Source organism: Fundulus heteroclitus, unplaced genomic scaffold, assembly GCF_011125445.2.
Source record: "Fundulus heteroclitus isolate FHET01 unplaced genomic scaffold, MU-UCD_Fhet_4.1 scaffold_46, whole genome shotgun sequence".
Classification (NCBI taxonomy): Eukaryota; Metazoa; Chordata; class Actinopteri; order Cyprinodontiformes; family Fundulidae; genus Fundulus; species Fundulus heteroclitus.
In genome coordinates this window covers 2,575,867-2,597,832 of record NW_023396879.1, presented here as the reverse complement: position 1 = coordinate 2,597,832, position 21,966 = coordinate 2,575,867, and the positions used below count along the sequence as shown (strand labels likewise).

At 51.3% G+C, this 21,966-nt stretch overlaps 1 protein-coding gene and 1 long non-coding RNA gene across 4 annotated transcripts; one reads left to right on the top strand and one right to left on the bottom strand.

Annotated features, from left to right (window-relative positions):
• The first annotated feature begins 4,628 nt into the window (after window positions 1-4,628).
• nrd1b (nardilysin b (N-arginine dibasic convertase)) lies at window positions 4,629-20,935 on the top strand. The gene is made up of 24 exons (XM_036131763.1): window positions 4,629-4,866; window positions 5,195-5,276; window positions 6,409-6,562; window positions 6,639-6,712; window positions 6,790-6,885; window positions 7,851-7,973; window positions 8,118-8,175; window positions 9,120-9,193; window positions 9,276-9,345; window positions 9,483-9,560; window positions 9,627-9,747; window positions 10,256-10,314; window positions 10,475-10,529; window positions 11,451-11,555; window positions 11,663-11,786; window positions 11,882-11,968; window positions 12,183-12,302; window positions 12,500-12,551; window positions 13,279-13,429; window positions 13,556-13,683; window positions 14,247-14,409; window positions 14,486-14,517; window positions 15,415-15,553; window positions 20,568-20,935. Exons 1-24 carry the CDS (start codon window positions 4,729-4,731, stop codon window positions 20,766-20,768), a joined length of 2,484 nt encoding a protein of 827 aa, XP_035987656.1. The 5' UTR covers window positions 4,629-4,728; the 3' UTR covers window positions 20,769-20,935.
• Window positions 12,558-13,047, bottom strand: LOC118560593. 3 transcript variants are annotated; one of them, XR_004929462.1, is made up of 3 exons: window positions 12,960-13,047; window positions 12,752-12,911; window positions 12,558-12,679 (listed from the first exon to the last, which is right to left on the bottom strand). It is a non-coding gene; the product is annotated as an uncharacterized LOC118560593 (long non-coding RNA). The 3 variants fall into 3 exon arrangements; XR_004929461.1 differs by having other exon boundaries at window positions 12,752-12,935; window positions 12,984-13,047; XR_004929460.1 differs by having other exon boundaries at window positions 12,752-12,829; window positions 12,878-12,967.
• Window positions 20,936-21,966: the final 1,031 nt, after the last annotated feature.

Sequence of the window (21,966 nt, the reverse complement as noted above, 5' to 3'; positions counted from 1 at the left end):
ATCGCCATAGGAATTGCCTTTATTGAAGGCTGGGCCTTATCAAAAATCCTTGCATGTGATTGGATAAGCCACTTGTCTGTCATCTTTATCGACGTGCTATTTCAACCACTCACACCGAAGCCAACCCGTGACTCTGTGAGAGCGACGCAGGAAAAAACAAAACTTTTTTTAAAAATGTGTTTGCGGCTCTAGTGGCGTTTTATTGACAGTGAGCTGACAGGAAGGGGGGGAAGACAGGCGGCAAAGCGCCGCGGGTCGGAGTCGATCCCGGGCCGACCGCGTTGAGGACTAAAGGCCTCCTAACATGGTTCACGCTAACCGCTCTATGGAAGAGGTCCCAGATGGATGTGAGTGAGGCGGAGCGACATACAGCTGGCTAGAGTCAGGTTAGGCTCCAGGTTTTGTGTCTGATGCTTGTACTAAGCTACCAGAGCCGCTCTGCTGCGCTCATTTATCCAGACAGGCTTCAGTTTGGGATCCACAGGCGTTTCATTACAAGCTGATTCCTCCAGATCATCCTGGAAAAATGAGCAAGAACATAAAAACATGAGCTGAGGTCCTCAGAAGGTATTTAGATTTTATTTTCACATAGAGTGGCTCATGTTACCCTGAGCTACCTCTATAGTTATGCTGCTATAGGCTTAGGCTGCTGGAGGACATCAGGGTCTATTTCTCTCTCTCTGCTGAGTTCTCCTACTGCTCTCCAATCTGCATTGTTTGTTGTTATTTCAGCTTTTAACTTTTTGTTCTCTGTAATTTTTTTCTTCATAGAAGGTACACCTGGTCTGGCGTTCTGTTAGCTGTGACATCATCAGGGGAGGCAGATCATCCTCTATGACCATATAACATAGAAAGTACTCCTAGGTCAATGTGAGCTTCTGAGCTTTCTGTGTCTCTGCTCTGTCTTCTCTAACATAGAAAGTACTCCTGGGTCAATGTGAGCTTCTGTGCTTTCTGTGTCTCTGCTCTGTCTTCTCTAACATAGAAAGTACTCCTGGGTCAATGTGAGCTTCTGTGCTTTCTGTGTCTCTGCTCTGTCTTCTCTAAGCCCCAGTGGGTGGAGGCAGATGAGCGTTCACACTGAGCCTGGTTCTGGTTCTGCTGGAGGTTCTCCTCCCTGTTAAAGGGGAGTTTTCCTCTCCACTGTCGCTTCATGCATGCTCAGTATGAGGGATTGCTGCAAAGCCATCAACAATGCAGACGACTGTCCACTGTGGCTCTACGCTCTTTCAGGAGGAGTGAATGCTGCTTGGAGAGACTTGATGCAACCTGCTGGGTTTCCTTAGAGAGGAAACTTTCTCACCAACCTGGAGGATCTGATGGAGTCTGATTTTGGAAAGAACCTTGAGATGATTTATTGTGAATTGGAGCTACAGATAAATAACAATATACTGACATGAAGAACATGGAAATCTCCCCAGTGGAAAACCTGTGAGTTAATCCAAGTGTAGAATGAAAAAGTTTAAAAATGTCCAAAGTAGCTAAATGATGGCAGGAGCAGTGACGTTTCATGACTTCACACTTTGGGCCCTGATCACTAAATGCCGCCCTCTGAAATGAGCATTTCTGGGCCATGGAACATTAATGCAGCGGTTCTGCTCAAAATAAAATGATCTCCAACAGAGACGGAGAAAGATCTGCTGCAGCAGCTTCAGACTCCGAACCTGGACCCAAACTGATGGAACCACTGGATCCTACCGTTGATTCTCAGCTCATTCCTGATTTCATGACTCCTGAAATCAGTTTCTCTGCCGTCACCTAGTCAACCAATCACAGCTCGTTGAGCTGTGAGTGATGTGCTCTCGGCCAATCAGAGTGCTTGTTTTGTCCAGCCGCAGCTCGGCTCCATCTAGATCCAAACCTGAGCCGCACCTGTGCAGCCCACGCTCAGGTGAGTCTTCTGTCTGCAGAACATCAGAACCCACAGAGCTGCCGACATGCTGGCAAAGCAGAACCAGAACCGGGATGAGCGTGTTGGCTCCAGCAGTTAACAGGATTAGTTAGCTGATTAGGCTTAGTTAGCATTAGCAGCTTTGTAGGTCCAATAAAACGTTTAACTGCGGGTTCGGTTCTTGGTAGAACCCGTCCACCTACAGCTGCAGGTTTGCTGGCTTGTTAAAGTTCGGTTCCGACTGCTAGTCCGCTGCTACCTCTCTTTATGCTAAGCTAGCAGCGTCGCTGTTAAATCGGCCGATTTTAACATGAACTTCTGCTCTTTGTCTCGCGCTCTCAGTCTTCTGCTACGTCATATTGTGCGACGCGCCAAACTGCAGTGTGAAAATCACATTTTTCTCTTTCCCTTCATTCTCCTCCGGCGGGAGCGAAGGCGGAAGATCCCGGACTTCTGCTTCCAGTACAGCAGATTGTTCTGATCGGTTCGGCTCAACGTTTTAAAGCACACGCTTCATATTCTGGATGATTCTGTTCAAATTACCAAAACTATTTACAACAGGGGGATCTGATGCTGTGTTCTAGAGACAGTCCACAGGGAATTGGTATTTAAAAGAGAATCTGGATGATAGTAAGAAGATTAGAGAGGATTTAACTGAAGGACTTTCCCTCAGTGTAAAGGTGCAGGTGGACTGCCAGAATATCCAATCTTCAGTTTATGGGAGCTCTCTCTTTTATTCAGATGGTGGGAAATAAAGTCATGTGGTCATAAGCAGCTTAACAGGGGCAGGTAGAGGAAAACCAGCCCATGGTTGGTGCTCTGAAGGCCACCTTTCCTTCCCAGGCCTGAGCCCTGCTGCAATAAATGGATTCAAGAGGTCAGGACTGTGAAGCTGCACCTACCTGGGATAAACTCCGCTCCTCTCTACTCGGTTTATCTTTGCACGGTTTGTTCCCACTGGCCCAGAAACGCCTCCTTGTTTTGGGCTTCCAGCTCAGGAGAAGATTCAGCCAGCAGTGTTTCACACAAACGTCGTCCTGGGTGGTAAAAATGTTATTAGTGCTGCTTCTTTTTTTGGAGCACAAGGAGGTTGCAAAGGTTTTCCTTCCTCTTAACTTTCCATTAATATCCCAGAATGCAGCTTTATACGAGCACCCAGCTTCTCTCCCTCTCCATCTTTCTCTTATTTATTCATTTTTCCAACACACAGACTTTTGCTGATTTGCAACAATCAAAGCAAATAACGGTATTTGTATGGTAAACGGTAAATGTATGTTTCAATGACAATAAAGATGATATTATTATTACTTACTATTACTATTTTTGTAGAACATGTGAAAAAGACCATAGAGGTGGATCACAGATTCACTGATGCTGAGACGGATCAGCTGTGTGAGTCGTACGTCAACATCATCTTCAGATGGAGGCGATGAGGACCTGTAGCTCATGACACTCAACCTGTTTGTATGGCCAACAGGTGTTACACCTCTGACCAATCAGATTCTGACTCTAGACGCCGCCGTGGAACCAGAGGAACCCCCCCCCCCCCCCCCCCCCAGGACTGGACACTAGAGGGATGAAACTTTTTCAGCCTTTGCAGAACAATGTTCACCTCATATCACATTTTAGTTGTGGCATTAATGATTAATTGTTTAAACAAACAGCAGAAATAAAAGAGATTAAAGAGGTTAACGTCGGGTACCTGATACGAAAGGAAATGTCCTATTAATGATAAAAGATTATAAATGGCACAAAATTCTCCAACAGTTGTTGTCACCTCATGGTTTGCAGTTTTTCTTTTAAGGCTGAGAGATTTGAGTGATAAATCAGCATTAATGGGCGCTGGTGGTGCAGCAGGTAGCGTGACCCATGTATGGAGGCCTTTAGTCCTCGACGCGGTCGACCCGGGTTCAACTCCGACCCGCGGTCCTTTGCTGCATGTCTCTGCTCCTCTTCCTGTCAAAGCGAGCCTCTAGAGCTGTGAAAAAAATAAAAAAATCGTCATTAATTTGAGTTGATCTGACAGAGTCAGGGGAACAGCGCCCCCTAGAGTCACAGGATCTGACGCCACCTTTGCCTCCATCAGCACCTGCAATGGTCTATTAAAGGCCGTGTTCAGAAGCACTGCTGAACAGCAACAATGCCCACAGGGTGATAATAAAGGCAATAAGGGCATAATTTAAAAAATTAAAGTAATTGACTGAATACTGATGTATTCGTGGTATTTTAATGCAGGCAGATAAAAACACAGAAAAGGAAACAGAATCCTTGATTAATCCTCTATCTTGGTTTTGTGAACCTCTGCTTTCTCCATCAGAGGTCCATGGAAAGGCCTCAGACCTACAGGTCCGTGGCCGGTGGCGGTGCTGCGGGTCAGCCGGCCGGTCCGGAGCGGGGCGAGGCTCCACCTCCACCTCCATCACCACAGGGCGGAGCTCCACCTCCATCTCCATCGCCGCAGGGCGAGGCTCCACCTCCACCTCCATCGCTGCAGGGCGAGGCTCCACCTCCATCGCTGCAGGGCGAGGCTCCACCTCCATCACCGCAGGGCCAGAGGCTGGCTGCAGGAGAGGAGGAGGGAGACCCGGAGATCATCAAATCCCCCAGTGACCCCAAGAAGTACAGGTGGGTCTGGTGGGTTTTACTGATTAAATGGACCTGCTGGTGGATCCCCACCCCGCTGTTTCCTGCTGATGAAGCTGAACTGGAGCTCTTCATCACCTGATCACTGCAGATACATCGAACTGAGCAACGGACTCCGGGCTCTCCTCATCTGCGACGTCAGCGGGGCGGATGGGAACGCCAAGGGTGAAAGGCAGCAGGGGGGGGCAGAGGAGATGGACAAGGAGCAGGAAGGAGACTCTGGTGAGGGCTCTGAGGAAGAGGAGAGTGATGAGGAAGAAGACGAGGAGAGGGATTTGATTGAACTAGACGAAGAAACGGACACGAAGAAGAAGAAGAGCCCCGAGAAGCAGGTGGGTGAGAAGATGAAGGTGTGGTTGGATGAAGGTGAGTCGGATGAAGGTGAGTCGGATGAAGGTGAGTCGGATGAAGGTGTGGTTGGATGAAGGTGTGGTCGGATGAAGGTGTGGTGGGATGATGGTGTGGTGGGATGAAGGTGTGGATGAAGGTGTGGTGGGATGAAGGTGTGGTCAGATGAAGGTGTGGTTGGATGAAGGTGTGGTGGGATGAAGGTGTGGATGAAGGTGAGTTGGATGAAGGTGAGTTGGATGAAGGTGTGGTTGGATGAAGGTAGGCGGAGCTTCTGGGCTGAGGGAAGTCTACCTGTGTGTGTTTGTCCAGGCGGCGGCTGCTCTCTGCGTCAGCGTAGGAAGCTTCAGTGATCCAGAGGATCTCCCTGGCCTCGCCCACTTCCTGGAGCACAGTGAGTCTCCTGCTCTTCACCTGAACATTCACATTCAGGCTGATCTGCCAGAACATCATGACCAGGAGCTGATCAGCTGGGGACCCACAATCCTCCTGGCTCTGAAGGTCTGAGGGATGAACCGTATATTTAGTCTATAAGCCACACTTCTTTTCATAGTTTGGCCGATCCTGCCACTTATAGTCAGGTGGGACTTATTTATTTATTTTAAATGGTAACTCATATTGACCAGTATGGATCAAGGAGTGAACATTACCGTCTGTAGCCACAGGAGGGCGCTCTAGGCCTGTAAAAACTAGGTGCTGCTCCTGCACCACTAAAAAAATGACTTAAAACATTAATTTATAAACAACAGAGACTGAACACGTGTACATATGTAGTTTCTCTGTTTCAGTCTGGATTAACGCAGCAGAGCGTAGCGCGGTGCAGCGCTAAGGAAACGAGACACAACCTGCTACTGGGCCGTGAAGCTAACAGCAGCTAGCGCTAGCTTACAGCTCTGTTGTCTGGGCGCGTTACAACTTTATAATCCGTGTGGTACTGTTAGCTTAGCACGTAGCACCGTTACGCTCACGGTCTAATTTAGGCGTAATTAGACCGAAATGCTCTGACCAGAACTTTCCTGGTTGGAGTTGCTAGCTTGTTGTGCTAATGTCCCCCATTCATCCTCCCAGGCTTGTTCCATGTTATGCTGGTTAGATCGAGCTGAGCTGGTCTCATGTGGCGGTTTCCCTCCTGGTCCCCTGGCCCCCCGTCCTGCATGTTTTAGGCGTTTCCATGCTGCAGCACCTCCTCAGCAGCACCTCCTCAGCAGCACCTCCTCAGCAGCACCTCCTCAGCAGCACCTCCTCAGCAGCACCTCCTCAGCACCTGCTGCACCTGCTGAGGAGGTGCTGCTGAGGAGGTGCTGAGACACGTGTCAGACACCAAGGACTCGGGTCCATGAGAACTGCCTAGTGACGGCCAGTAGAGAGCGCTGTCATCGTCTGGACATGCGTTTGTAGGGTGTCTCTCTTGGCTCTTTAAGACTAAAAGCAGGTGAAGCAGAAGATGGAGAACGCTCTGGCGGTGGTGGTTTACCTGTGGTGGTGTTCCTCTCTGGGTTTATCTCCACCTTCCTGCCTCTCCTCAGTGGTCTTCATGGGCAGTGAGAAATACCCGGCAGAGAACGACTTTGACGCCTTCCTGAAGAAGCACGGAGGGAGCGACAACGCCTCCACCGACTGTGAAAGGACCATCTTCCAGTTCGACGTGCAGAGGAAGTATTTCAGGGACGCCCTGGACAGGTGAGCGCCACCTTCAGAACCACGAACGGCCCGGGTCCATCTCAGCGAGCGGGTTCCTGACCGCCTCTGTGTTCAGATGGGCCCAGTTCTTCATCTGTCCGCTGATGATCGAGGACGCCGTGGACCGGGAGCTGGAGGCCGTGGACAGCGGTGAGTCAGAACATCCGGGTCACCGTCTCCACCCTGAGTTCTGCTCAGCTGCGTCTCTGGTTCTGCTCTCTCCTCAGAGTACCAGTTGGCCCGGCCGTCCGATTCCCACCGCAAGGAGATGCTGTTTGGAAGTCTGGCCAAGCCGGGACATCCCATGGGCAAGTTCTGCTGGGGTGAGGAAACCCGCTCTCCTGTGGTTCTGTCTGAGTGTTCCCCGTTTAGTCCAAACTGGAGCTGGTTCTGATCCGACCCAGTGAGCTGAGCGTCTGTTCTGACTGTGGAACAATCGGAGTTTAGCCAAAAACTGGTGGGATAAATGTTGGGTTCTGGATGTCTTCCCACAGCCGCCCACTAGGGGGCGCTACAGCCTCTGAGTCATCTTAACGCAGGAACGCTTTTTCTTTACTGCTTTATGGAGTTAAACCTCTCCATCATATTTAATGTCGCATATAAAATATACCTGTTTAAGCTCAGGAAACCTTTAGCCAGTCATGTGACCAGTCATGTGACCTGTCATGTCATGTGACCTGTCATGTCATGTGACCTGTCATGTCATGTGACCTGTCATGTGACCAGTCATGTGACCAGTCATGTCATGTGACCAGTCATGTGACCTGTCATGTCATGTGACCAGTCATGTGACCTGTCATGTCATGTGACCTGTCATGTCATGTGACCAGTCATGTGACCAGTCATGTGACCTGTCATGTGACCAGTCATGTGACCTGTCATGTTACCTGTCGTGTGACCAGTCATGTGACCAGTCATGTGACCTGTCATGTGACCAGTCATGTGACCTGTCATGTTACCTGTCGTGTGACCTGTCATGTGACCAGTCATGTGACCTGTCATGTGACCTGTCATGTGACCTGTCATGTGACCAGTCATGTGACCTGTCATGTGACCTGTCATGTGACCAGTCATGTGACCTGTCATGTTACCTGTCGTGTGACCAGTCATGTGACCAGTCATGTGACCTGTCATGTGACCAGTCATGTGACCTGTCATGTTACCTGTCGTGTGACCTGTCATGTGACCAGTCATGTGACCTGTCATGTGACCTGTCATGTGACCAGTCATGTGACCTGTCATGTCATGTGACCAGTCATGTGACCTGTCGTGTGTGTTGTCTTCTCAGGTAATGCTCAGACATTAAAGCACGAACCAAGAGAGAAACAGATCAATACCTACGAGAGGCTACGAGACTTCTGGAAGAGACATTACTCTGCTCACTACATGACCCTGGCTGTTCAGTCAAGAGGTACCGTTAGAACCACCAGAACCTCCTCATGCGTCTATTGCACACCTGGACCGCACCTGGCAGTTCACCTGATAGACCTTCAGCTTTGGTTCTGATCTGGTGGAGGTTCTGATGAATTTCTTTCTTGTGATGTCATCATTGTAGAGTCGCTGGACACCCTGGAGGAGTGGGTGAGAGAGATCTTCATCAAGATCCCCAACAAGTGAGACACGCACACATCCTTCTGAACCAGCAGGTGTTCCCCAGGAAGAAACTCAGTGGAACACCTGCTGGTTCTGGTCAGACCCTCCCTGATCCGATGCTTTTTGGTTGAACAAACTCAGAACTTGTAGCTGGCAGGACCCGCTCTCTGGTGAATGTCAGGCTCATCCTTAGCTAATTTAACCGACCAATCATGTTGAAGAGTCGATTTAAACCTGTAGTTGGTGAGTTTTTGTCATACTGGGTGAAGTCGTCCATCCTGACTGTAATAAATATATTATGTGTTCAGAAAGAGGAGGTTAAAAATTCATTCTCTGTGGAGCTGCAGGCCTGTACCAATCCCTGCTGTTCGGTCAGAATGTCAGGGATTGGTCAGAGTTCTGGTTCTGTTCTCACCCTCCTCTGTCCCTCAGGTTCTGGAGGAATCTCCTCATCTATTGGTTGTCCATCATGGATCATTATGAGGCGCTAACACCTGCGGCTCTTTCCCGTTACTTTCTGCTTGCTGGCTGCGCACTTCTAGTGTTTATGTATCCCGTTAGCTTAGCAGTTAGCTTTGGTGCTAGCTTAGCGGTTAGCTTAGCGGTTAGCTTAGCGGTTAGCTTAGCGGTTAGCTTAGCGGTTAGCGTTGTTCATTGTAGCTCCGCTGCTCTCACCGTAGACTTTGAACATGGCTGAAAATCACTAGCAGTGAACCAAGTTCAGGTTTATGAGAAGAAGAGGAAGGCCTCAGTAGAAAGAAATGAGACCAGAGAGGATTTGGAAGATTCTTTTTCACGTAATGAGGAGTGGAAGAGCAGGAACGCTGGTCTAATGCAGTTACTCAAAAATGGACTTGGGGAAACTTCCAGAAAAATCGCCGACCCTAGCTTTATTCAAACAGACCAATCAGAGGAGACTTCCCCGTGTTCTGGAGACTAAAACACATTTATGATGTTTCTGCAGCGGTGAACCCCGACCCGACTTCTCCCATCTGCAGCAGCCGTTTGACACTCCGGCCTTCCACAAACTCTACAGAGGTTGGTTCTGATCAGTCTTACTGGTGCTGTGGGGTCCGTTCTGATGCTTCTTACAAAACCCGATGATGTGAACATGTTGCAGTGGTTCCTGTGAGGAAGGTCCACGCTCTGACTATCAGCTGGGCCGTGCCACCACAGGGGAAACACTACAGGTGAGTCGGACCCACCGGCAGCTTTTTAACACTGGACCGTAACCCAGTCAGAAGGTCCAGAGCGGTTCCTACTTCCTGATCCAGCCTCGTCCCCGTTCAGAACCACGAGCTCCTCTGACCGTCTGTGTGTCCCTCAGAGTGAAGCCTCTTCATTACATCTCCTGGTTGATCGGACACGAGGGAGCCGGCAGCATCCTGTCTCTGCTCAGGAAGAGGTAGAACCCGGATGACCCGGATCAGACGGGCTCCTCGGCACCAGCTCACCGTCTGTCTGTGTCCAGGTGCTGGGCTCTGGCTCTGTTCGGAGGAAACAGTGAGACGGGCTTTGACCAGAACTCCACCTACTCCATCTTCTCTGTCTCCATCACCCTGACAGATGAGGGCTACCAGAACTTCTACCAGGTGAGGCCCCAGAGTTCTGTAGGGTCAGAGGTTCTGCTGATGCCGGCCACCTTTCTAAAGCTCGGTCCGTTCAGGAGGCCGCGCGCCTCGCCTGGAGCCAGGTTTCTCACCATGCTGGAAACTCATTTCCCTGCCTGAGAGGTCAGAAGTCTCCATAAGGAGACAGACCAGAGTCTCTGGTCCAGATGCCGGGGGGGGGGGGGGGGGGGGGACCTTTATATAAAGCACATCTGCATGGTATCACAGAACAGGGCTCTGTGATGTGGAACTTTCTGGCCAATCACAGACCAGTCCCTGTTGGCCCTCAATCCTTGGCTCCCTTCGTTTATCTGGAACTTTCTAGATGTTTCCCACAAGCTGTTATTTCAGCCTGACCTTAACACCTTCAGCTTTAATCTCTCCACCCACCTTCCAAACTGTTCCTGATGGCTCTTTGCTACAGGGCGATTAATCCTTCCTGGCTCCAGGTGAGACACACCTGCCGATGTCGTTGCTGTTCTGCTTGCAGGTTGTCCACCTGGTGTTCCAGTACCTGAAGATGCTGCAGACTCAGGGACCCCAGCAGAGGTCAGTCACCTGGTTTTCCTGAACGTCACTAATGTACAGGTGCAGCTCGATTAGCATGTCGCTAACAGCTCAGGCCAGGCAGGAATAGTGGTGAACCCAGAAGAAGCAGTTCCTCCGTGCTGCAGAGTCTAGTTGCTCTAACTCTCTCCTCCTGTTTCAGGATCTATGAAGAAATTCAGAAGATCGAAGACAACGAGTTCCGCTATCAGGAGCAGGTCTGGGCCGCTTACAGCTCTGAACGGCTTATTTCAGCATGTCTGCATTTAAAATCCATTAGATAAAACATGCAACAATAATATGTGTTTAAAATTATGATAATAACCGGATCCTTCCTAGGAAATAATAAATGCAGCCATTAATGCGTTCAGCTGTTTAGATCACAGGCGTCGTGCTGAAACGTCCACACTTAGGATTTAATAATTAAGATATATCCAGAAAATAACGTAATCTAGAGCTAAATTCACAGCTGATACAACTTTCCACCAGTATAAAGGTAACCGACCCGTACCCAGTCACCTGCTGCAGGTGCAGGTAACCGACCCGTACTCAGTCACCTGCTGCAGGTTCAGGTAACCGACCCGTACCCAGTCACCTGCTGCAGGTTCAGGTAACCGACCCGTACCCAGTCACCTGCTGCAGGTTCAGGTAACCGACCCGTACCCAGTCACCTGCTGCAGGTTCAGGTAACCGACCCGTACTCAGTCACCTGCTGCAGGTGCAGGTAACCGACCCGTACCCAGTCACCTGCTGCAGGTTCAGGTAACCGACCCGTACCCAGTCACCTGCGGCAGGTGCAGGTTCCTCCATGGAGTAAAGTCCTACAGACCAGTACCAGGAACATAGACGTCGCTGCTCAGTTCTAGTCACGCGGTTCTACGCGGTGTTCTGCATGTAAACTGAACTGAAACGTCTCACCTGTAAGTGACACCTGTATGACAGAGTAGAGAACAGCTACAGGTGGTAAAAGCTTCGCTCTGAACGGCGGCGAGCAGCAGCCATCTTGAATGCAGAAGTCAGGTACGGTCCTGTTGCAGCGACTGTCCATCCCATAATTCCCACTTTAGGGGCCGTTCCAGTTGAAATCTAAGCCTGTTGTAGTTAACAGAACCTGATTGGACCTTTGTTCTGTCCCACAGACGGATCCTGTTGACTTTGTGGAGAACATCTGTGAGAACATGCAGCTGTTCCCCAAACAGGACTTCCTGACCGGAGACCAGCTCATGTTCCACTACGACCCTCAGGTGAGTTATTCAGATACTGGGTTCTGACCCGGGTTCTGCCACTGTTCCAGTCCCTGCTGGAGATCTGGGTTGGAATCAGGGTTCTGACCCAGGTTCCGTGTGTCCAGGTGATCGGAGCGGCCCTTTCTCTGCTGACGCCGCTCAGAGCCAACCTGTTGCTGCTCTCTCCGGAGAACGAAGGCCGCTGCCCGCTGAGAGAGAAGTGGTTCGGTACCAGCTACAGCTGTGAAGGTCGGACCTGCTCTGCTGCGGTTCTGCTGCGGTTCTGCTGCGGTTCTGCCTGGAACCTGAGCAGGTGTTGATGGGTTGGTTCTTTGTGTCCTCAGACATCCCAGAGGAGTGGGAACAGCGCTGGGAAGCGGACCTGGAGCTGAACCCGGACCTTCATCTCCCTGCAGAGAACCGCTTCATTGGTCAGTTGGACCTAGGCAGGAGAACGATAGTCCATCCAGAATTCTGGAGATGTCTAATCTGGGCTGAAGCCAAGGATGAGTTGAGGAACCTGCAGTGGCTGGATCAATAGGACCAGGAGCTCTGGAGATAAAGCAGCAACATCAGACCAGAGATCAGCTGGAGACTGCAGCAGGTAGCATCACCTAACGTCTGACATGTTCATCTCTGCTGCAGCCACGGATTTCAACCTGAAAACATCCGACTGCCCAGACACAGAGTTCCCCGTCCGGATCCTGGACCTTGAGCAAGGCGCTCTGTGGTACAAGAAGGACAACAAGTTCAAGATCCCTAAAGGTGAGGTGATCAGAATCAGCTGCTGCTCAGTACCTGTAACTGGTTCAGAACCACGACCAGGAGACACGATAAATGATACCAGATCAGAACGACTTACTGCGGCGGCAGGAACTGTTCCAGATCAGAGGAGGGACGTTCCTGCGAGAACAACAGAGCATGTTTCTGAACCGCTGACAGCAACTCCTCCTGTTTTTCAGGCTACATCCGCTTCCACCTGATCTCCCCCATCATCCAGGACAGTCCTGACAAGTAAGAACACACCTGGACACACCTGGGTATAAAGCTCAGAACACACCTGGACACACCTGAGTATATAGCTCAGAACACACCTGGGTATAAAGCTCAGAACACACCTGGGTATATAGCTCAGAACACACCTGGGTATATAGATCAGAACACACCTGGGTATATAGCTCAGAACACACCTCAGTATATAGATCAGAACACACCTGGACACACCTGGGTATAAAGCTCACAACACACCTGGACACACCTGGGTATATAGTTCAGAACACACCTGGACACACCTGAGTATATAGTTCAGAACACACCTGAGTATATAGTTCAGAACACACCTGAGTATATAGCTCAGAACACACCTGGACACACCTGAGTATATAGCTCAGAACACACCTGGGTATATAGCTCAGAACACACCTGGGTATATAGCTCAGAACACACCTGGACACACCTGAGTATATAGCTGAGAACACCTGAGCTGCTGGATCAGTCCACTCAGGTGGTGAGGTCGGGTCACATGACCCAGCAGGTCTACAGAGGACCGACTGAAAGGTGTGTAGGTCAGAACCTTCCTGTCATACCAGCCACTCAGAGAACTTCATACCTGGCTAGGCTCGCTAGGCGACCCAGTAGAACCACGACATGGGGCAGGAGCTAGCTGGAATGGAACCCACAACTTTCATATTGCAGTATGACGAGGAACGGTCTGCTGTGAGCCTCTGGTCTGTTCCCCCAGCCTGGTTCTGTTCGACCTGTTCATCAACATCCTGGCCCACAACCTGGCCGAGCCGGCCTACGAGGCCGACGTGGCCCAGCTGGAGTACAAGCTGCTGGCCGCAGAGCACGGCCTGGTGGTCCGGCTGAGGGGCTTCAACCACAAGCTGCCGGTGAGGCTGCCGCTTCTGCAGGAACCCGGCATGTTCTGCAGGAACCCGGCATGTTCTGCAGGAACCCGGCATGTTCTGCAGGAACCCGGCAGGGAATGATGGTCTGTCTGCTCCTGTTCTGCTCAGCTGCTGCTGAAACTCATCGTGGATCACCTGGCGGACTTCAGCGCCGAGCCGGGAGTCTTCAACATGTTCACGGAGCAGCTGAAGAAGACCTACTTCAACATCCTCATCAAGCACGACAGACTGGGCAGGTGGGTGGAGGCAGAGCTGGAGGCGGCCTGCAGGGGGAGCCAGAGAGCTCCGGGCCGGTCCTGTCCACCTTCCTTAGGTCTAACCTGGCCTGCTGGCCCGGTTCTGCTGTGTCTGTGTCCATCCAGTACCGCTCCAGCTTCAACGTAAAACGGGCCAATCACGTTGCAGCATTGGGGTTTAAGGCGGGACATACCGGCTGTAACCAGGCGGGACGTAGCTGCTGCTCTCACCTGATTGGTCAGAATCCAGCGTACCTTGTTCTGGTTTCTCATGACGCCTGCTGCTTACGTTTCCATTGAATGTGATTGGCTAAAACCACCCTTTGGTGGGCGGGCACTAGGTGTGGCTTCGTCCAATCAGCTCAGAGTTCTGCTGAACGCCCCTCCTCCCCAGACGGGTTCAATGGCAGCAGAACCAGAGTGGTCAGCAGGTGAGCTGCTGCTTCAGCCTGAGATGTTCTCAGTGACTCCACCCATCAGACCGCAGCAGGTGGAGCACAGAGCTGCAGCCAATCAGAGCAGAGGGGAGGGGCTTCCTGTAACGAGGCGCTTCACCTGTGCAGGGACGTCAGGCTGCTGATCCTGGAGCACCGGCGCTGGTCCGTCATCCAGAAGTACCGGGTTCTGACTGCGGGCCTGAGCGTCCAGCAGCTGATGGCGTTTGCTGCGGCGCTGAAGGCGGAGCTTTACCTGGAGGGGCTGGTCCAGGGAAACTTCACCGGCGCCGTAAGACCCACGCTTTGGTTCTGGCTGAACCGGACCGGGCCGGCTCTCAGTAACGTGTTGATGTTTCCTCCCACAGGAGTCCAGAGAGTTCCTGCAGAACTTCACCGAGTGAGTACCCATCCTCCTGAGACGGAGAACATCCAAGGCTAAACGGGTCTGCCCATGGTTCCGTCCGGTCCGTCTCAGCACCACCTGCTCTGTTTTTCTCTCTGTTCTGCGGGTTTTCATCCGGTTCTGACCCATTTTTATCTCTGTTCTACGAGTTCTGACCCGGTTTCTCTCTGTTTTGCGGGTTCTGACCCGGTTTTGACCCGTTTTTCTCTCTGTTCTGTGGGTTCTGACCCGGTTATGACCCGTTTTTCTCTCTGTTCTGTGGTTCTGACCTGGTTCTAACCCGTTTTTCTCTCTGTTCTGACCCGGTTCTGACCCGTTTTTCTCTCTGTTGTGCGGGTTCTGACCCGTTTTTCTCTCTGTTGTGCGGGTTCTGACCCGTTTTTCTCTCTGTTCTGCGGTTCTGACCCGGTTCTGACCCGTTTTTCTCTCTGTTGTGCGGGTTCTAACCCGTTTTTCTCTCTGTTGGGCGGGTTCTGACCCGGTTTTGACCCGTTTTTCTCTCTGTTCTGTGGGTTCTGACCCGGTTCTGACCCGTTTTTCTCTCTGTTCTGCGGTTCTGACCCGGTTCTGACCCGTTTTTCTCTCTGTTGTGCGGGTTTGACCTGTTTTTCTCTCTGTTCTGCGGTTCTGACCCGTTTTTCTCTCTGTTGTGCGGTTCTGACCCGTTTTTCTCTCTGTTGTGCGGGTTCTGACCCGTTTTTCTCTCTGTTCTGCGGTTCTGACCCGGTTCTAACCCGTTTTTCTCTCTGCTGGGCGGGTTCTGACCCGTTTTTCTCTCTGTTCTGCGGTTCTGACCCGGTTCTGACCCGTTTTTCTCTCTGCTGGGCGGGTTCTGACCCGGTTCTGACCCGTTTTTCTCTCTGCTGGGCGGGTTCTGACCCGTGTGTGCAGGGCGCTGCGGTTCCGGGCCCCGGCAGCAGAGGTTCCGGTGCTGTTCCAGGTGGTGGAGCTGCCTCAGCATCATCACCTGTGTAAGGTGAAGTCTCTGAACAAAGGAGACGCTAACTCTGAGGTCACCGTCTACTACCAGGTGAGACACGGAACCAGAACCTGTCGAGGTTCTTCAGTTTAGTTTCTGTGACAACCTTGGTGAGGCAGAACCTCAAAGTTCTGCTCTGACCCATTCAGGGGACGCCATTTTCCTCGTTAAAGTTGGGGTCTGTAAAAGTAATTCACAGGAAAATGTGCGGTCGTCATGGAAACTCTGACCCAGGCGCTCCCTCTGGTGGTGAGGAGGTGAACTGCAGCCAGACGGCATGATGGCTCCTCTGAGGTTCTGTTTACGTCCATGTCAGAGTCATTCAGAACCAGAGTCATCCAGAACCACAAAGTCATTCAGAACCAGAGTATTCCAGAACCAGAGTCATTCAGAACCACAGAGTCATTCAGAACTTACCTGTCTCCGCCAGATAGATTTGCTCCGCATATCCATCTGGAAACCTTCCGTTGAAGTAATTTTGGGAAGGGGCGGAAATACTGGTTAGCTGATTGGCCTATGCTGGTGATAGACGGGCCAAATGAACCAATCAGATTCGTCGTCACTCGTAACAGAGCGACGACGAAAACACAACCACAAGCCAAGCTACTCTTGCTGCTGCAGGTAAAGGCTCGTTAGCTCAGCGGAGAAATACTCTGTAATTCCGATAAAACTTGCTCGATAGCCACGCTAACGCTAGTTTCATCGGCTGAAACCGCCATGTTCTTTAGACTGAACTGACGCGCTTCTCGTTGCGTCACACCTCAACCCGCCTCAAAGCCAACGCTGATTGGACGTTCGTTTGGTGAACGGCTCCAAATTTTCTTTAACGGAGAGTAGCCAGACTGATCTGCGAGTGAAACCTTGAAAGCTCGCGAGATCAGGATGGTCTCACGAGGCTAATTCAGAACCAGAGTCATTCAGAACCACAGAGTCATCCAGAACCGCAGAGTCATCCAGAACCAGAGTCATTCAGAACCACAGAGTCATCCAGAACCACAGTCATCCAGAACCACAGAGTCATTCAGAACCAGAGTCATCCAGAACCACAGAGTCATCCAGAACCAGAGTATTCCAGAACCAGAGTCATTTAGAACCAGAGTCATCCAGAACCACAGAGTCATCCAGAACCGGAGAGTCATTCAGAACCACAGAGTCATTCAGAACCACAGTCATCCAGAACCACAGAGTCATCCAGAACCACAGAGTCATTTAGAACCAGAGTCATTCAGAACCACAGAGTCATCCAGAACCAGAGAGTCATCCAGAACCAGAACCAGAGTATTCCAGAACCAGAGCATTCAGAACCACAGAGTCATCCAGAACCACAGAGTCATCCAGAACCAGAGTCATTCAGAACCAGAGAGTCATCCAGAACCACAGAGTCATCCAGAACCAGAATCTGTGCCTGTAGCAGAACCTGGTACCAGGTTCTGAGATCTAGAAGCTGCTGCTGCTGTGCGTGGTTTTATAAATCTGAATGTTTTATAACTTTTGGATTCTACGCAAAGATTTATAAACTGGTCCTGAACCGGGTCCTGAACCGGGTCCTGAACCGGATCCTGAACCGGGTCCTGAACCGGATCCTGAACCGGGTCCTGAACCGGGTCCTGAACCGGGTCCTGAACCGGGTCCTGAACCAGCAGCTCAGGTTGTTTCTCTCTGTGTTCCAGTCGGGCCTGAAGAAGCTCAGGGAGCACGCCTTGATGGAGCTGATGGTGGTAAGTGATCCAGACCCGAGCAGCACCAGAACCTCAGTCTGACAAGTTCCTCACACTCCGGGTGTTCCTCTCCAGATGCACATGGAGGAACCGTGCTTCGACTTCCTGAGGACCAAGGAGACGCTGGGGTGAGGGACGCTCGGTTCTTTGGGCTGCTGGTGGTTCTGCTGCATCAGGATCCATGTGGACCTCCTGATCCGATCTGTAACCATGGTTACCAGGTTACCAGGTCCAAACAGACGTTGTAGTGATGGATCCAGAAAGGTTCTACCATGATGGCGGCGTGCAGAGGTGATCGGGCCGTTCTGGTTCTGCAGAACTCACAGAACGGCCGGTCGGCCTCCAGCTTCACGTCCGTCTGGACTGAGAGGTTTCATGGATCAGGAAGTAATCCGTCCTCTGATCTCCTGCAGGTACCAGGTGTATCCCACCTGCAGGAACACCTCGGGGGTTCTGGGCTTCTCTGTCACCGTGGAATCTCAGGCTACTAAGTTCAGGTGAGCAGGTTCCTCCGTTCCTCTGCTGTGCAGGGCTTGGTTCTCCGTCTTCATTGCTCTGTCTCTGCTCACCGCCGCCCCCCGGTGGCTCCTGCTGCCACGGCGCCTCCTGTCTCAGCTCCGAGTTCGTGGAGCAGAAGATCGAGGAGTTCCTGCTGAGCTTCGGCGAGCGCCTGGCGTCTCTGAGCCAGGAGACCTTCGGGGCCCAGGTGACGGCGCTCATCAAGCTGAAGGAGTGCGAGGACGCCCACCTGGGAGAGGAGGTGGACCGCAACTGGTTCGAAGTGCTGACCCAGCAGTACGTCTTCGACAGACTCAGCAGGGAGGTGAGGAGCCGCGTTTTATACCCTGGTGAATACTGGATTCTGATTGGCTGCAGGGTGGCCGTTAACACGGGACACCTGTAAAGAAGTTCTGGTCAGGTAGCCTGATTGTTCTGAGTTATGGCGCCGGCTCAAACGTTGGCTGCTAACGGCAGGATAGCTGGTTACATAATTAACTAGTTTCTTCTGAAAATCTCACCATTTTAAAGGTGCATTACGTGAGTTCCAGGATTCTAGCTGATTACTGCCCCCTGTGGCGACTAGTTGTAATAACACCAGTATGATGCTTAAACATGGGAGAAGAGGAAGAGAAACAAACTGTTAGGACTGCACAGGTTTTAAGAGCCGCAATGTCTTCTGGGGTAAGAAAGTTAGAAATATTATTTTTGTTGTATAATATTATATAGAAATAATATTTTATTTTGAACGGAAATATTGAGTCAGTAGTAGTTTTCTAGTGGAAAAACACAGCTGCCCTTTTAATTGGTCAATAACGGAAAGGGCGGACTGCGGGGGGGCGAAGGGGGAGTGCCTTTCCAAGAGGTCCAGAAGGTGGCCCGGTCCGGTGGCCCGGTCCGGAGGCCCGGTCCGGTGGCCCGGTCCGGAGGCCCGGTCCGGAGGCCCGGTCCGGAGGCCCGGTCCGGTCAGCAATCTCAAAGGTCATTCTTGATAATAAATAAATAAATAAATAAATAAATAAGCGAGCCAGCGCCTGAACGCCGTGGATTGTTCCCAGGAGTTCCTGAGTGGAAATGAGCTGAGTGGATTATTTCTGCTGAATGTTCTCTGCAGCAGCAGGTCCACTGAAGGTTCTGGTCAGGTGAGGCCCAGACTGAGCGGGTTCTGTGTGACCCGCTGGGTTCTGTGTTGCAGGTTGAGGTTCTGAAGGTCTTCACTCAGGAGGAGCTCGTCTCCTGGTTCCTGGAGCACCGCAGCAGCAGCAGGAAGCTCAGTGTGCACGTGAGTACAGCCCGTTCTGGTTCTGGTTCTGGTTCTGAGCCTGTGTGTCGGGTCTGATCCAGAGGATCTGCTGCAGGAACATGACTCTGCCGGGTCAGAACCTGACAGCAGAACCTGGAACACGATGCAGGTTTCAAAGAGGAACCGGTCCAGATGTAGCGAAGTGATCAGAGGCATCAACCCGATACCAGACTCGACCCGACTCGTGGTTCTGGTGACAGGCGGACCTGGAGCCCTCCTGTTAGACCCGTCGGACCGGAGGGGTATTAGTGGGAGTTCTGACGGTTCTGTTCCACAGAATGAACCCAACGTTCAGGTCCATAACAGCGACGTTTCCACCAGAACCATCAGGGTTCTGGTGGGTTCCTAACCCGATTCTCTGCAGATGGTGTCGCTAGTCAGAACCCCACGTTCTGACGCGCTGCGAGTTCTACCAAACCCGGTTGTTTCCGCCAACAGAACCTTCAGAGCCGTTCTGGAGTTCTTTTTATAGAATTAATGTTCAGTAAATTTATAAAACGGCGCCGATGCTAGCGCTAGCTTCCTCGCCGCGAGCCGCCATTGTTGTCTGGAACGTCGCGTCTACGATAACCCCGCCCTGCTTCCTGATTGGCCCATCCGTGTCAGGTGGTACCGAGTCCAGATGTGTGGAGCCGTCTGGTTAGCTCTCGGTACCGGGTCCAGTCAGCAGAACACGGGCCCAACATTTAGACACTGATCAGGAGTTTGGTTCTGGGTTTCTGTTCCGGCGCCAGAACCTGGAAGATTTCCCTCTGATGGAGGGGTTGACTTTCTGAGATGGTTCTGTTGGGTCCGCGGTCCAACTTCACGTGTTGAAACACCAACGACATCAGAACCGTCCCTTGAGGTTCTGCTCCACTGACTCTACTGTACGGCCCAGGAGAACCGACCAGGAGAACTGATCCAGGAGAACCGAGGACTTCTAGAGAACGTCTCCGTACCCACGGCCCTCTCTCACTGCGGGTCAGAACCTGAGCTGGACCGTCTGCACCAGGAGGCGGTACCTCCTGCAGGAGACCATGCTCCTCTAGGAGCTCCTCCAGGAGGTCCTGGTCATCTTCTCCATCGTTCAGCCTCTCCTGTGTTCGTCCATCACCGTGTGGTTCTGACAGAAAGCAGGACCGGTCCATTTGGGTCTGCAGAGCAGATCTCCGGGTTCCCCCAGAAACGAGCAGCTTTAAGCCAGCAGCACAGAACGCTGCGTTAGCTGATTAACGGTTCTCAGTCTCAGCAGGATGTTCTAGAGTCAAAGTTAAAAGCTCAACAATTGATGTTTGGACCATAATCACCTTTTTAACCAGTTAGATGAAAATATTCACAGAAAGCTTAGAGCTGTCCCTGATGATGATGATGATGGTGATGATGATGATGATGGTGATGATGATGGTGATGATGATGATGATGATGAAGCTGGAATAACTAAACGTTTCTCATTAAACTGGTCCAGATCTTGCATCACGCAGCAGTGAGTTAAAATAAACGTTATTCTGCGACACAGTAGCGTAATAACCTAACCTAACACCCCCCCCCCCTCTGTCTCCATCAGGTGGTCGGCTTCGGCCCGCAGGAGAACGACCCGCCGGATCTGACCGCCGCTGACTCCGCCTCCTCGACCTACGGTCAAGTGAACGAGCTGACCTTCCTGCCGGTCCTGGCGCCGGCGCTGCGGGAAGCCACGCCCATCAGTGACATCAGAGCGTTCACCTCATCCCTCCCCCTCCACCCCTACCATAAAATCCTCAGCTAGCCCCGCCTCCGTTTCTGATTGGTTGGTAAGAAGCAGCCAATCAGCTGAGAGGACTGGGACAGGAAGTAGGGTGGAGGTAGATTTGAACCAAAATGCAGATTTCCAGGGGAAGTGAAGGCAGCGTGACGACTCAGGGCTTTTAAATAAAACACAAATGTTTGAACTGAGACGTTCTGTTGTTCCTGCATGAAGGTAAAGGAGGAGTTTACCGTAGTTTGCTCCACAGTGGCGCCGTGTGCTGATTGTTCTGCTGAACCAGAACAGGCTGTCTTCACAGCTCTGCAGCTGCACCTCAACCTAAGGCGTGATGCCCAGAGGACCTGCGTCGATCCTCTGGTGTCTGCTGCTGAGCGAAGGCAGCGGACACAGAATGGAGAGGTTCAAAGGCTAGTGCAGAGAAACCGCTCAGAATCACTGGAAAGTCTGCAGACCAAACGTAAAAAATGGAAAAACTTCTGCTGCAACACGATGAAGATGGACCAAGATGTGGTTAGTAGTAAGGTCAGTAAAGCTAATGCTTTAATCAGGATCAGAGCTGAAATCTCCTCACCTTATTTTTATTTTAGTGGATCTAATTGGAGCTGAAGTGGTGCCTCGCTACAGGAAGACCCATCCAGGGTTCTGCCTGGGCTCGCTGCACACAGCTGGCATGTTCTCCCTGTGCATGCATGGGTTCTCTGGCCCTGTCTAGAAGCATGACTGTTGGGTTCATTGGTGACTAGCGGGAGAAGCGGGTAGAGCGTGCATGCAGTTTATTCTGCTGAGGAGACAGCCGGTCTCTCTGAAAAACGTGTGATATCTACGTTAGGGGAGACGGAGTGTCACAGTTTAGCTCCTCTACGTGTCAGTCTCACGTTTTATTTGGCCTGTTTATTGACCTGCAGCCAGGTCACGTGACTATCCAGGTTCCCCCAGCGAAAAAACAACATGGCTGCCCGTTGCCTGTGGAAAAGTCAAGATTTAAGCAAAGCAGCTGCATTTCTGTGCATTTTAATGACAAAAATGATGTATAATATTATAATCGTTCAGGTTTGGTAAAAAACATTCCTGTATTAGTTTGGCTGAAGGGTTCAGTGTCGCCTTTGGTCCAGCCTACCGCATGTAGGCTGGACCAAAGGCGGGGTGCATTCCATTTACTCTATATCCATCTGCCGTACTTATAAAGGGAAATGCAACATTTAAAGACATGATCTGCAAT